Source organism: Nilaparvata lugens, chromosome 1 (assembly GCF_014356525.2).
Source record: "Nilaparvata lugens isolate BPH chromosome 1, ASM1435652v1, whole genome shotgun sequence".
NCBI lineage: Eukaryota > Metazoa > Arthropoda > Insecta > Hemiptera > Delphacidae > Nilaparvata > Nilaparvata lugens.
Genome location: NC_052504.1, coordinates 38382446 through 38396603, shown reverse-complemented (window position 1 = coordinate 38396603; position 14158 = coordinate 38382446). Strand labels below are relative to the sequence as shown.

At 33.1% G+C, this 14158-nt stretch overlaps 1 protein-coding gene across 4 annotated transcripts in view; it reads right to left on the bottom strand.

Moving 5' to 3' along the window:
* Nucleotides 1–3361: 3361 nt before the first annotated feature.
* LOC111060901 (xanthine dehydrogenase) overlaps nt 3362–14158 on the bottom strand; it is a 49727-nt gene continuing 38930 nt past the window's right edge. The window contains exons 18-27 of one of the 4 annotated variants that reach the window (XR_005571853.1): nt 13668–13866; nt 13222–13412; nt 12253–12411; nt 8246–8390; nt 7098–7228; nt 6292–6382; nt 5847–6008; nt 4980–5076; nt 4343–4453; nt 3362–3609 (exon numbers count right to left, since the gene is read on the bottom strand). Coding sequence is in view for 3 of the 4 variants with exons in the window: in XM_039433046.1 (XP_039288980.1) it covers nt 3542–3609; nt 4343–4453; nt 4980–5076; nt 5847–6008; nt 6292–6382; nt 7098–7228; nt 8262–8390; nt 12253–12411; nt 13222–13412; nt 13668–13866 (1338 nt within the window). In the remaining variant the exon portion in view is untranslated. The remainder of the gene's footprint in view (nt 3610–4342; nt 4454–4979; nt 5077–5846; nt 6009–6291; nt 6383–7097; nt 7229–8245; nt 8391–12252; nt 12412–13221; nt 13413–13667; nt 13867–14158) is intronic. The other 3 variants (XM_039433046.1, XM_039433060.1, XM_039433055.1) reach the window with 3 other exon arrangements.

Below are 14158 nucleotides of genomic sequence, written 5' to 3'. Positions count from 1 at the left end.
TTTAATTTCAAAACATGAAATTAATAACTCCGATTCTATGTATTTCAGAGTATGGATATTGTGGATTCACTATCAATCACATCTATTGCCAGACTTTCAATTGAATGTCAAGAGCAGGTACTGTAATCTCAATTTTCAATACCGTACAAACTTATAATAAACCGAGGGCCCTCATTTCAATGACATCTACAAAATATTAGATGGCTTTTCCAGGAGGTCAATTATTTTCAAAAGTTATTATTTCAACTCTACCCAGGACCAGGATTAGTGAAAGAACAAAAGTAGCCTGATTATGATTTGTGGATTTGATTTGTACCGTGCCTACCTCTCAAAGCTTAACGTGATGGAAATAAATGAAATAACAGTGACTAGTGTATAGTGGCGTATACAGGGCGGGGGGAGGGTCGTATGGTGATGGGGTAGAATTTTTTTTTGTGGCCGGATCAGCAACAAAATTTAGCTTGCAATGTCGTATTTTCTTTATACATATTGTATTTATAAAAATAGAAAAATATTTTAGGAATGATTGAATAGCTCAATGATGATTATGAGCTAGACAGTATGAGTGGTTTGTAGGGTCGAAGATATAGTAGCAGAAAACTACAGATAGCACTCCAAAGTGAGTCGATTTTTCATTTTTACATTTTATTATTGTGAAGAACTCCAATATAAATTCTATTCCTCTGATTGATTATAGTTCATTCAGTTGCATGCATGTGGTTAAAAGTATGAGTGGTTCATATCCTTGAAAAATGTTCAAGCATCTTTTTGTAGAGAGTAGAGGCCTAATCAGTACCTACTATTATAAGTGATAGTAGGTATTGGCCTAACCCCAAAATTTCTCAGTTTGTTAATGATTAACGGGCGTAGTTTCCACTATGGACAGGGATGACACATCCTCCGAATATTTGAGAAAATGGTTTTATCCCCCCCTCCAAAATTTAAGCTTGAGCACAAAAGTAAAAATCATGCAAACTTGAAAAAAATTGAATAATGTTGAAACGGTGAAGTAAAAATTAAAGTTTGTTTTAGAATTGCTTTGGAGCCAGAATTATTATAGCATGATAGTTCAATCTAATAATCAGTAGGCCTATTCAGGGCAACTACTAAGTTATCATTTTTAAAACAATTCAATGAATAATGAGATTCTATTCCATTCCATTCTATGTGTTATTCAATAAAAAAGCATGAGTCTATGGAATTTGTAAGAGAAAAACGAAATTATAATTACTTGATAGGCCAGTCAATAAAGACATAAAAAAGGGGGTGTGATTAACATATATATTGTGGTTGTAATTTTTTAATTCATTGTTTTGATACATAAGAAGAGTCCAGAACGAATTTTCGCATGTGAAATTTCCTTGTGCTAGATGAAGTAGCCTAAAAACCTCGTATTTTGGGTTAATTTTCCAGTTCACAGATATTTTCCGCTAAACCCAGTCACCTGACAGAAAAATTCGCTCTTGCCTTTTTTTAGATTATTAAATTTTGAACGAAATCATTCGCAGCTCTCTATCTGCGATGAGTACTTAGTTACAACTTTTCAAAAACAAGTGAAATTTAAATAAAAAATCAATTTTGATGAGTTTCAGTTTCTAATCAACAATATCTTCCGATTGTCACCATCATACATACTGTTATTAAAAATCTTTGACGTAATTTTGTGCTCTACAACCTGAGACAAGGTAGAGCGCTTCATCTCACATATTTCTAGGTATACCTGATAACAATGATCTTTTTTTTAAATACCCAATATTTTGCTTAAACCATCATCACTAACTTCATCGTCCTCACATTGAGATTTTGCAACATTATAAAAGTTCATATATCATGTTCTATGAACATGCTGACATGAACATGTTACATGCACTTTTCAAGTGAAAATTCTGTAAATCTCTACCAAATTGGAAGTATAGCCTATATATTTTCAAATTTTACTGGGGGAGAGCCCCATACCACATGGTGTTTCTCTCAAAGTTCAGCTGCAGTTTTCTACGCCAAAGTTATGATCCCCACCTCGATTTTTTTCTGTATACGCCACTGAATGTGAATATTCCAAATTCAACCCTCTGGTAAGGAAACTATGATCATATATAATATTATCTTCAATATAAAAACTTATCAAAATCTTCATCTGAAATAATTATTCAATTTTCATCGACTCGGAATTAGAAATGCTTATTATCATAAACTGCGTTGCGAGGAATCTGCTGAAAAAGCCGCTGATTCTTCATTATCCTATACTGAAAACTATTTCTCATTTAGAATATTTCTTAATACGATAATAGAATCGCTTTTTTCAGGTTCGATTCACATATGAATGTGTGAGACTGGGTCCTGTTACAGTAACTGTATGTGGTTTTCCTGCAAGCTCACAAATTTGGCCAGTAGTAAGTCATTAATTGGATCAATAAAGCAATTCACAATTCTTTTTAGTATGTATTTACAACTTTTTAATTTAAATTGATCTTGACGTTTGAGACCAGTCAACAGTGATAGTGTCTTGTGTACCTAACTGCTGATCAAGAGAAGAATAGTTACAATAATTACAAGCTCACATAAATTAAATCCATAATTTTGAGTAGGCTACATAGTTTTTTAGAATGAAAAGTTTGAACATAATCCAAATAGCAAAACCACTTCAACTTTTCTATGTAAATTTGGAACAGAATCTGTTTCTGGCGGAGGGTCTGGCTTATTCCAATGAATGATCGAGAAAAGAGAGAAGCAGCTGTGGATTGAGCAGGCTAATCTAACTCAAATCCTTAGCCTCTAGTTCTAGTCACTTTGGATAAAGATACTTCTTATTTTCTAATTTTCAATTTTCACAAATCCTGCCTATTTCAGTCACATACATATTCAATTCCATACTTTCCAGGTTTTGATGGAAGAGATTAATATTTGGATTGCAGCAGTGCAACTGGAGCAGGAGCTCAAACGAATATCAACAAGAACCAGAATTCAGTTGTTGGATTGGGTTATATGGGAAAATTCATAGTTCCATTCACTGTTACCAGTGATGATAAAGACTGAAGTGGAAACATTCTCGTTATTGTTTCTGATGATGAATAGAATTTTTAGGTTTTTTGTGTCACCCATCCAAAGTTCAATTCTACATGAAGCCTAGACTATTCGCTTTCAGAAGAAATGAAATATAATTACTTCAATTTAGAATTATTAGTATCATGTTATACTAAGATTGATCAACCCATGAGTGATTGATGTATTCAAGTATTTTATTCACAAAAAATGTATATATATATATATATCATTTATACGACAAAGCTCTGTGTGTTTGCTCATCTCTTGATTCAACATGATTATCAGAGCTCTCGAGATAGGTTGCTAAAGAAGAGTTCAATCTTTATTAAATACGTTTAATGCAGTAGTGTAAAATATGAATTTAATTGAAATTTTTTAATATATTAGTAGGCTATAAAACTATTAAGAAAATAGATAATATACTTATAAATTTATCACAAAGTTAATTAACGAGCACCATCCCATAAATAATTGAAACTATATTTGGAATATATATGATCTATAGTGTCATGTCTTTGACATGTGTTGATCCATGCAGCCATATATTCTCACAAGTCAGAGGCATTTCTGAAAAAAATCGAGTGTTTATTACAGTTTGTACTAACTTTATAATTTCATGTTCATCTCTTTATCAATTTTCAGCTTCGATGTTTTGCTTTGGCTACAATATTCCTGGATAAATTTCAATTCCGTTGAGGAAGTAGACCCACAGAATGAGTATCAAAATCTACTCTTAATGACTTCACAAAATGCACAATAGAGAGTAACAGTAATGATAATGAACATATATTATTATTGCATGAAACAATTATTATAATTGAATTTTGAAATTTTAGACTAGGTAACTTACTGGTCATAAAAATTGATATGGGATAATAGATAACAGGTCTACGTTAGGATAAGGCTTTGTGATGAAAGAGAGAATTACCGTATTTCAAACAAATAATACAAAATATAGGCTAATACAAGACAAATAATATACAGTCTGATAAAAATACGTTTCAAGTTTGAAAAAATAAATAAGTTTAAAGCAAATGTTTGAGTAACATTTACAGAAAAATCATTGCGAATCAAATGTTGCAGGCTACTAGTACAAGCTTGTAATAAATTGATCATCTGAAAAAATTAATTTGCTCTTATAAATATTTGGATAGTACCTTTGATTATGGATACGCTAAGGATTCGTTGATTATGTAATACGTTTGATCATGGCTACGTTTGAGTACATAACCAAAGATAATACAGAGTTCATTTTGTGATTCAGAATGATAAATTATAGGATATAAATAAAATTTCTTACTCAAATCGAACCAATCTTCTTGTATTCCAGAATCCTTTCTTGCTGATTTCAGAGCATTCCTTATTGCAAGAACCACGCTGAAACTCATATTCAAAGGAGGCTCGCCAGTGGCTAAACAAAATAGTAGAACACTTAGAACTATCAATAATTCTTTTTTTTTAATTTTATTTTCCAAAAATAATCTCATTCGTTCTAAATATGATGTATATTCAAATGATTTTAAGATCGAGATTATAAAGGGATTGAATTATTCTTCAGCCTCTTCTATGACTCACATAGTATGGTGAGTAATCCATAGCAAAATGAACAAACGAGGGACCAAATCAAAAAGGTTTCTTTACAGGCATTGTAATTTAGTGAACTTGAATAATGAATGCTGTTGCTCCCTTTCAGTTGGTTGAGTGATTGTACTCAATCTAAATAGATAGATAGAATTTTGGAACGAAATCGATCACACTGAGAAAAAGTGTAGGGAAAAATAAAGTTTAAAATAAACTTTTTGGGTACGTTATGAGAATGCAGTTCTATTTCAACACAAAATTGAAGAGATTCTCAAGATGTGTAGGTACACATACATATTTTCCAATTTCATTAAACAATTATACGAAGGTTATTAAAAAGGAAGAGGGAATAATACCTTTCGATCGAAGAACACCAAGAGGATTTCGGGAATTTTTCACAAGAGTTACATGAAAATTTGCAGGAATATCCTTGGAGCCTGGAGGTTTGTAGTTCTGAAATAATAAAATAATAGTTAATTACAGGAAGTAACTAGTACCCTTGTAATAGTTTAAATTAAAAACAACTAGCTTCGCGATTATTCATGTTATTCTCAAGTCGTGTCCTTTTTTAAATGAATTGATGTCATGTAGGCAATATACAAAAGGACACTTGACACTTGATAACAGAAATGTCGAAACTAGTCGGGCTTGATCTAGAAATATTACAAGGGTAGGTACTATTTATTTTTCATAATTAAACATTGAAGCAGCCCTTAACTAAACATTCAAATTTTTATATAATCTATCTAAATAAGAGAGATTTCTTTTGGGATAAAAGTAGCCTACAGTAATTTTGAGAATCTACATTCAATACTCTTTATGTCTTTGAATACCGCCTAAAAATTTTGATATCACCTGAACGCAACGTAAGAATTTTGTATGAAAAGAAAAACTTCATAGCAACTTTAAAATATAGAATGAGCCTATTGGAATAATTGATCCAAATTTAAACATATTTCAAGCACTCGCCCTCCACTGGAATGGATAATGCGTCACATTTATCAATTTGGAAATGAAAAAGGAAAAAGAGAGCCTGATTTTGAAAAAAAAAAAACAGTCAATTAGGTCATCTTTATTCAATCAGTAGTTTTATTCAATCAGTAAGTTCATCCATCAGTAGAGGAAATCTCCCAGGAGAAAAGGACTAGGAACTATAATGACTCAATGCCAATTTTTAGCTGAGTATTAATTCGAAATTGAAGCCGTAAAGATAAAAATCTCACCCATGTTCTATCGGTAAGCAGTTTTCCAGTTTGTTTGTCATAGACAAGTTGTTCATGAAGATAGTATCCGAGTCCCATCACAAATGCGCCTTCCACTTGTCCAACATCTACCTCAGGACTCATACTTTGGCCTGCATCTTCCATTATATCAGTCCTTACAATCTGTGAAAATACCAAGTCAATGATTGGTACCGGTACGCAGTTAGAATGCCTGCATGCAGATGTACTGTATGAGGTAAGCAACAGATAGAAACTCTGCAGAGATGGATAAATTGAAAACTCTTTGTAACAGGTATGGTGAAACAGAATCCTTCATGATCATTATACAATAATTGGAATAACAGAAGGTAAGTAGGAGCATTTAGATAAGTTTATTGAAGCTCATATACGTATAACTCATGTAGTAAATGAAGTGAAATACGTTGATGAGACAAAATTAAATTACCTGATGTTGTCCAGTAAGTATATCCACTTCCACCCTCATGACAGTCACGCCGAAAATTAAGTAAGACTCTAGATCTTTATTCCGCTTATACCTGTTGATCAGAAAGAGGAAAATCACACTTCACAGAAAAATTCTCAGGACAGGAGAAAATCTCCTAACAGGACACTTAGGAGATAGTACATTAGGTAGGTACTACCTTTTGAATTTACTATCACTCTATAACTGACCAATGGCGTTGGCCAAGAAGACGAAAAAAAAGTCTAATATTTTTCAACAAAAGTATCATACTCTACTAAAAATAATGGTATATGTAAGAGATTGATTTATCAATTAAAAATTTAAATTGCCGAAGAAAAATAGGTGAAATTGTATTGATTCAAAGTTGATTGATTCGTGAGTTCAAAGCCGAAGATTAAGCATTTGAGGAACGATCTTCAAATATCAACTTGGAAAAACTGAAATAATAAAGGATCTTAATGATATCTCAGCATTTTGATCTATTTACACTATGAATAGATGTAGAATTTCTTCATGATTAGAAGGATTAAAAGACATATTTTCAGTCCCACCTAATTCATTTGTGCTAAACTAAAGTTTCAATGCACTCAAGGCATCATTATCAGTGATATTTTTGTTGGACTCTTTTAGTCTTTGGTAAGGATTTTCCAATTAGTGAGTCTAACCAAAAAATACCACTGATGATGATGATGCCTTAAGTGCATTGAATCTTAAGTTTGGCTCGAATAAATAATGATTGTGTAACTCACAATATAATTATCTCTTTTACCACCTTTATTTGATCTTACATGAAATTGCAATTGAGGTCCACATCACCATTCACAGCCGCCTGAATCATCGTTTTCCAATCCGCCTTTGGCATTTTCTCTTTATAAGGCTGCAATCTAGAGTTCAACTCTTCACAACCCTTTTTCACAGCCTATTAAAGAAATATTGAACATAATAAATTATTATTATTATGCATGCGAATACAGAAACAAAGCAATTATTAAAATAGTATTGGGCTACCCTTGACAACATTGAATCGCAAAAAATATTATTATGGGGAATAATCATAATCTGGCTTCCGTAGAGGTAAATTAATTTACACTCTTTAATTTTCATGAGATTGAATAAAGGAGTAAATTTTTGTGCTTTAGTGCTAGTGAAGGTGATGATGTGCATCACCCATTGCTGTGCATTCCCATATCATATAAATCCATTGGAATGTGTTATATAACCACAAGTTTTTAACCGGAAAAGTATTGTGTACTGTAACTGGAGCTGTTTTCTGAATACCTAATAATTTCACAAAACGTGATAATAATTATTGGTTGCAATTATTTCAAGTAATTTGAATTAATATTGGAGTAATAGCCAAAAAATATTTGTTGTATAGGACTAATCATTGATATTACTTGTTTTGAAACAAGAGTTATCTAAATGTGCAATATTTTCATTCAGTAGGCTACTATGAGAATGAAAATTTATATTCATAATTCATTGAAAACATAATAAGTAATTATTAAATGTATGATGACAGGCAAATGCTTGAGCAAACAACCTTCTTTCAATAAACCTGAACCATATTCGAATAAATATATGGAATAAAAATACGTACCGTATAACACAAGCATACTCATTTATTTATTTTATTCATTCATTCATTGTATAAAACACTATAATCATAAAATAACTATCACATTGGAGGAAAAACTTGGCTGAGCTTTTACTATTTCTCTCCAAAAATTTTTATAAAATGTTAATGTTGACCAAGAATAAATTTTAATGTTGTCATATTCTACATTCTCATATTTATCTGTATTTATCCATATATCCATTCATATTCATTCTCACTAGTGCAAAATCTATTTGACTTTTGAAACTTTCATTTTCAAAGTGGTACCGTAATCATAAAAGTAACTGAAATCATTTGTACAAAACAAAGAGCTTTTACATTGTATCAAACTGACATAACAAACTGCTTCACTTGTGACACTTCCTCCAGTCGTTGAATCGTTTGGTGAGATGAGAGACTGAGTCGACTTCACTTTCACTAAATCCAATGGGATACCAAGAATGTGGGCACACACTTGAGCGGCCTGAAAACGTGCAATCTAAAATAATATTTTTTCATGAAACATAATATATTTGATTTTTTAAAAAACTAGCTTGCCCGGCAGACTTTTTACCACCAAAAAGTCAATGTATCTCATGTCACACGATGAATCACAAAGAATTCCATATTCTTTCCATCTTCCATTTTAGGATGAATATAAGCTAAGCTACATTCAAAAAAATTGTAAATTATTCTGCCATTCTTCAGTAATTAATGAATGCAATATGAACAACTCTCTTTCATGAGGTGAATAATTTTTTCCCAACATTTCCTGTTTCTCAGGAATTTGTATAGGTCTTCTAAGGAAACATTATCTACAGCTGGTAGCAATCAACTATACTTCAACTCCAAACTACCGTTTCAATACCAGTACACACTTTGTCGCAGGGTGACCTGTTATTTAATACAGCTGGTAACTTTGGATGCTAATTCATAATATTATCACCACATGATCTTGAATCATGATCATCTTTCGGTTCTTCGGTACGGTAGCCGATAATTTCGAAAACGTAGCTCTGTAAAATGGATTGATAAATAATTATTATTAGCACCCCTATCAAAATTTCTGGTCAGAAAACATCCCCAATATTCACACAACATATTCCTAAAGTTTCATGCCGTTCTGTGAAGCAGTTTTCAAGTCTTTGGGGAACAAATAAAAAAACAAACACAGAAACAGACATTCATTTTCATAATATATAAGCCTATAGATGAAAGAAAGTGTTCTGATTGTGATCAATGTGATAAATAAATAAATTAATTTGAAAAATCGAAATCTTTCAAAAATATGAATATAATATTAGTCCTAATACTATAATTAACGGTATTCTATTTTTCCAACAGTAACTTAACACTACAAGAGGCCTAAAGCATTACGCATTATTTCAAAATGAATCACCATTATGAATTGAATAAATGTTCTATTTATTTAATTTATTGAAATTGAGATATATATATATACAGGATACACACGTTACGGATAGATTAAAAACACTTAAAAACTTAAATTTAAACTAGAATTTTCGGGGAGCTGGGCCCCCTTTGTCAATCAACCAGGAAGTGAAGTGGTGAGATTTAAACATTCCAACGGTCGTGACCACAGAGACGCGGTAGAGACGTTGTGCAGACCATAGAGCACAGACGAATGGAGGCGCACTGATTGAAGGAGCACTATGGGATCAGTTGGTGGGCCATGATGGGTTATTTCAAGCGGGAGATTTCAAATTTGAGTGGGTTATGGATAAGGAAAGGTGTAGATTATGAATTGATAGAAAAGAGGAGATTCAAAATTAGAAATCCGAAATGAAGTAGAATAAAATTGGAAAATGGAATTATAGAATTGAATTGGAATTATTTTTTTTTATTTCTATTCTAATTTTTATTTTTATTGAAAATTTATTATATATTTGATAGCTGTGAAATTTCTTATATATGATGAAATTTATTTAAATTTAATTGGACAGTTGATATAGTAAAATGAACTATAGTAATATAGTAAAGTTGATAGTAAAATGATTAATAAATAATCCTGGTCGTCCCATTGTTTCAAGCATAGATAGCCCAACAGAACGAATCTCTGCCCTTGTTGATTTTCACCTCCAACCCATTGTTGCCTCCCTACCCACTCATCTCAAAGACTCCTTCCACTTCATAGATATCCTAAGAAAGACAACCCTTCCAACTGATCAACAACTCCTCCTTGTTACCATTGATGTGGCCTCCCTCTACACATCCATCCCCCATTCTGAAGGCTTAAAATCCCTTGAGCATTTCCTCTCCTCACGTCACACACCCTCCACCCCTTCAACCACCTTCCTAGTAAACCATGCAAAACTGGTGCTCACAAGCAATGCCTTCAGGTTTGAAGATGAATATTATCTTCAGACTCAGGGTACAGCCATGGGCACCAGGATGGCACCATCCTATGCAAACCTGTTCATGGGCCTCCTTGAACAGGATTTCCTTTCTAAACAAACCCTATCCCCCCTGATATGGCTCCGTTTCATTGACGACATATTCCTCATATGGCCTCATGGACATGATACCCTCTCCCACTTCCTCAATCAACTCAACTCCAACTACTCTGTCTCCTCCACCTGGAATATCTCTGAATCCTTCATCAACTACCTAGATGTCAACATAATCCTTTCCAACTCCAATGCCTTATCCACCACTACTTTCACCAAATCAACCCACACTCAACAGTTCCTACACTTTGAGAGGTGCCATCCCTACCACATCAAAAGATCCCTCCCACGTTCCCTCTCAATCCGAGGCCAAACAATTTGCAGTGATCCCCACCACCTTGACTAGTACCTCACAAAGCTCCACCAATCCCTCCTGAAATGTAACTATCCTGTAAGGTTGTTACAGAAACAAATCTCCTCCAAAACAGACACTAATCCAACCAGAGAAAATTCCCAAATCCCACAAACTCCAAAGCTCTGTACTACCTACTTCCCTGGAATCAAAAACCTCAAGCCTGTCCTCAAAGATCTGTTCCATGTCGTCTCCTCCAATTCCTCTACCAAACACCTTCTCCAGCAACCACCCACCCTCATTTACAAGCAGCCTCCCAACCTCAAAAGAATTTTTAATAAAAACCAATCACTCACCTCTGATGAAATCCCAACTCCACCTGGTACCCTACCCTGCAAACGCCCCCACTGTAAAACCTGCCCTATCACTGATCCTTCCATTTCCTTTACCAGTCCTATCACCAACTACACCCATCAAATCCATCAATCCAGTAATTGCATCTCCAAAAATTGCATCTACCTCCTTTCCTGCAACTTCTGTCCTGCCCTCTACATAGGTGAAACCACCACTGCCCTAAACCTCCGGATCAACAATCACAGGGCTCCCTTCAAAAATAATACTTCCCTACCCATCCCCACCCATGACTCTGAGCACAACAAGAACTTTGACCAATGCTTCAAAGTCAAAGTCCTTGCCACTCTCCCTCCCACAGCCCCCTCCATAGATGTCAAGATGAAAGAATTGGCTTTTATTTGGGTGCTTGGAGCTGCTTCCAGTCCTGGTCTTAACAGACAGCAATAGTACCATAACTATCAACTCTACACCAACTGTCCAATTAAACTGAAATAAATTCCATCATATATAAGAAATTTCACAGCTATCAAATATATAATAAATTTTCAATAAAAATAAAAATTAGAATAGAAATAAAAAAAAATTAATTCCAATTCAATTCTATAATTCCATTTTCTTATTTTATTCTACTTCATTTTGGATTTCTAATTTTAAATCTCCTCTTTTCTATCAATTTATAATCTACACCTTTCCTTTTCCATAACCCAATCAAATTTGAAATCTCCCGCTTGAAATAACCCATCATGGACCACCAACTAATCCCATAATGCTCCTTCAATCAGTGCGCCTCCTTTCTTCTGTGCTCTATGGTCTACACAACATCTCTACCGCGTCTCTGTGGTCACGACCGGTAGAATGTTCAAATCTGCACTTCACTTCCTGGTTGATTGACAAAGGGGGCCCAGCCCCCGAAAATTCTCGTTTAAATGTAAGTTTTCAAGTGTTTTTAATCTATCTGTGTCATGTGTATGTTTATATTTTTTCTTTCAAAACTTTAAAGTGTTTCTGTTAAGTGCTACGAACTATATATATATATAAAGAAAAGAGTCACATTTGTAAGCTAAAAATGATTATTTTGCTTCACTTGAGAAGGGATTAATTTTGTCTAACACACTAGAAAATATTATCACAGCCTAATCGCAGTTTTGTACCGTACCTGTAATATATTATTATCAATGTTTAATTCTCCTTCCACTTCAATACTTCAAAACTGATTCGATTGAGCTACCAACCTTTGTGTTGATTCCTTGACCACATTCTACTCCACCATGAGAAATAGCGACTGTTCCATCGCCAGAAAATATTGAAATATTAGCATGATATCTTCCAAAGTATCCTAGAGGGTAAGCCAATGGTACAAGCGATAACCCTTGTTTCTTCCATCTGTTTTCCTGAAAAAGTTGAAGATTATTGTATTCTGGATGTCCATATGAAATATTATGACGAAAATTATACTAACTTATATGAAACGATGCACTCATTCCAATTCAAATTTTCACAGGACTATTTCCGTGCAGTTGACTGTAGCTATTTATATTGTAAATAAATTTTTGTAATGTCATAAAATATAAATTTTAATGTGATAACTCAAACAATCTTGCAATATTATTTTAAATCACATCAAAATAAAAATATTAATGAATATTCTATTTCATATTAAAAATAAATAAATGGTTGTGACAACTTCAAATCTATATTGAAGATGGAACAGGAAATTTAACCAGACTCTTTTTGACTTCAGATACTGTATTTGGTGAGATATAGTGATATTTATTCATAATGATACACTAGAACGTAGACTAAAAGATCACCAATATACCGGTAGGTATATTGAAAAGTACGGTAACATACATGTTTCAACGCCTATGGTGTCATTATTTTCACACTGAAGATGATATGTTGAAACATATGATAACATGTTCGTATGTGAAACATATGATCGACGTATTTGTGATATTTTCAGACAATATTCTGTTTCATTATTTCAGACTCTTTTTGTACACAGTTTCATTTGACAACATGTCAACAGCTAGAAACGTCTCAGCAAATTAATTTTCTCTGAAAGAAAAACTTGGTCAACCAATTTTAGCTGGTGTGTGGAGAATCGATAATAAAAGTTTTATATTCTCTCAATTCATATAAAATTTGTATGAAAAGAGTAATAAATTCCAATAACAATCAGTTGGAGCTCATCTACTCACATTATTGAACTCTTCAACTTCGGCAACTGCTTTCTGATAGTCAGAGGAAGCCTTGATCTCATCTATCATCGGTTTTACAGGATCTGCTTCGGTTCTGAAATTCTGTAGTCTCACAGCCACTGGATCTTTCTTGACAATGCTGGCAATATGATCCATTATGTGCTCAACCATGGCCACTCCTTCAGTTGATCCTACAACACAGAACAAATCTTTTCAGTTGACAATTTTTCATGTACCATAAACCGGAATATTTATTAGTTAGTGGTTATTTTCATGCGGTATAACAAATAAGGAGAATTATTCCCAACCATCTTTGCAAATTGAATAATAAATTATTTATAAAAATGATGTTATGAAAACCTTGGTTTATGAAACTTTGAACCTTTTTATTCGTTATTCTGATAGTTTTGATTGAGAGAACCAGTTTTAAATGAATGTTGAATCACCTGGAGATCTACACCAAGTATTAGCAGGTGTGTCAGTCTTGACTGAATATCCAGTAACAGACCAAGTTTCAGTATCATAAGTACTTGGCATGAATGCCAAAGTCGATGAAACAATATCACTTTCATTCTCTCTTGCACCTATGTCTTGATACAATTTTGCATCCAAATACTGTATTTTCCCATCATTATTGACAGCAGCCTGCAACAAACGAAAATGTATTCATCCATTAATTTATGAATACATGGAAGCAAACAGGATTTCTTTCAAAAATTGCTTTCATAACACAATAATTACAATGATTAATTATAAATATTTAAGAATACAAAGAAGTGAGGATATTGAAATGAAAATGAAATGCTATTGGAAATTAGAATATCCATAAAAAAGTAATTATGTAGAATATAACTAAATCACTACAAATTGCAATACTACAATGAATTTAGATGAAAGGCAAGAAAAAAATATTATCAAATGTATACATGAAGATATC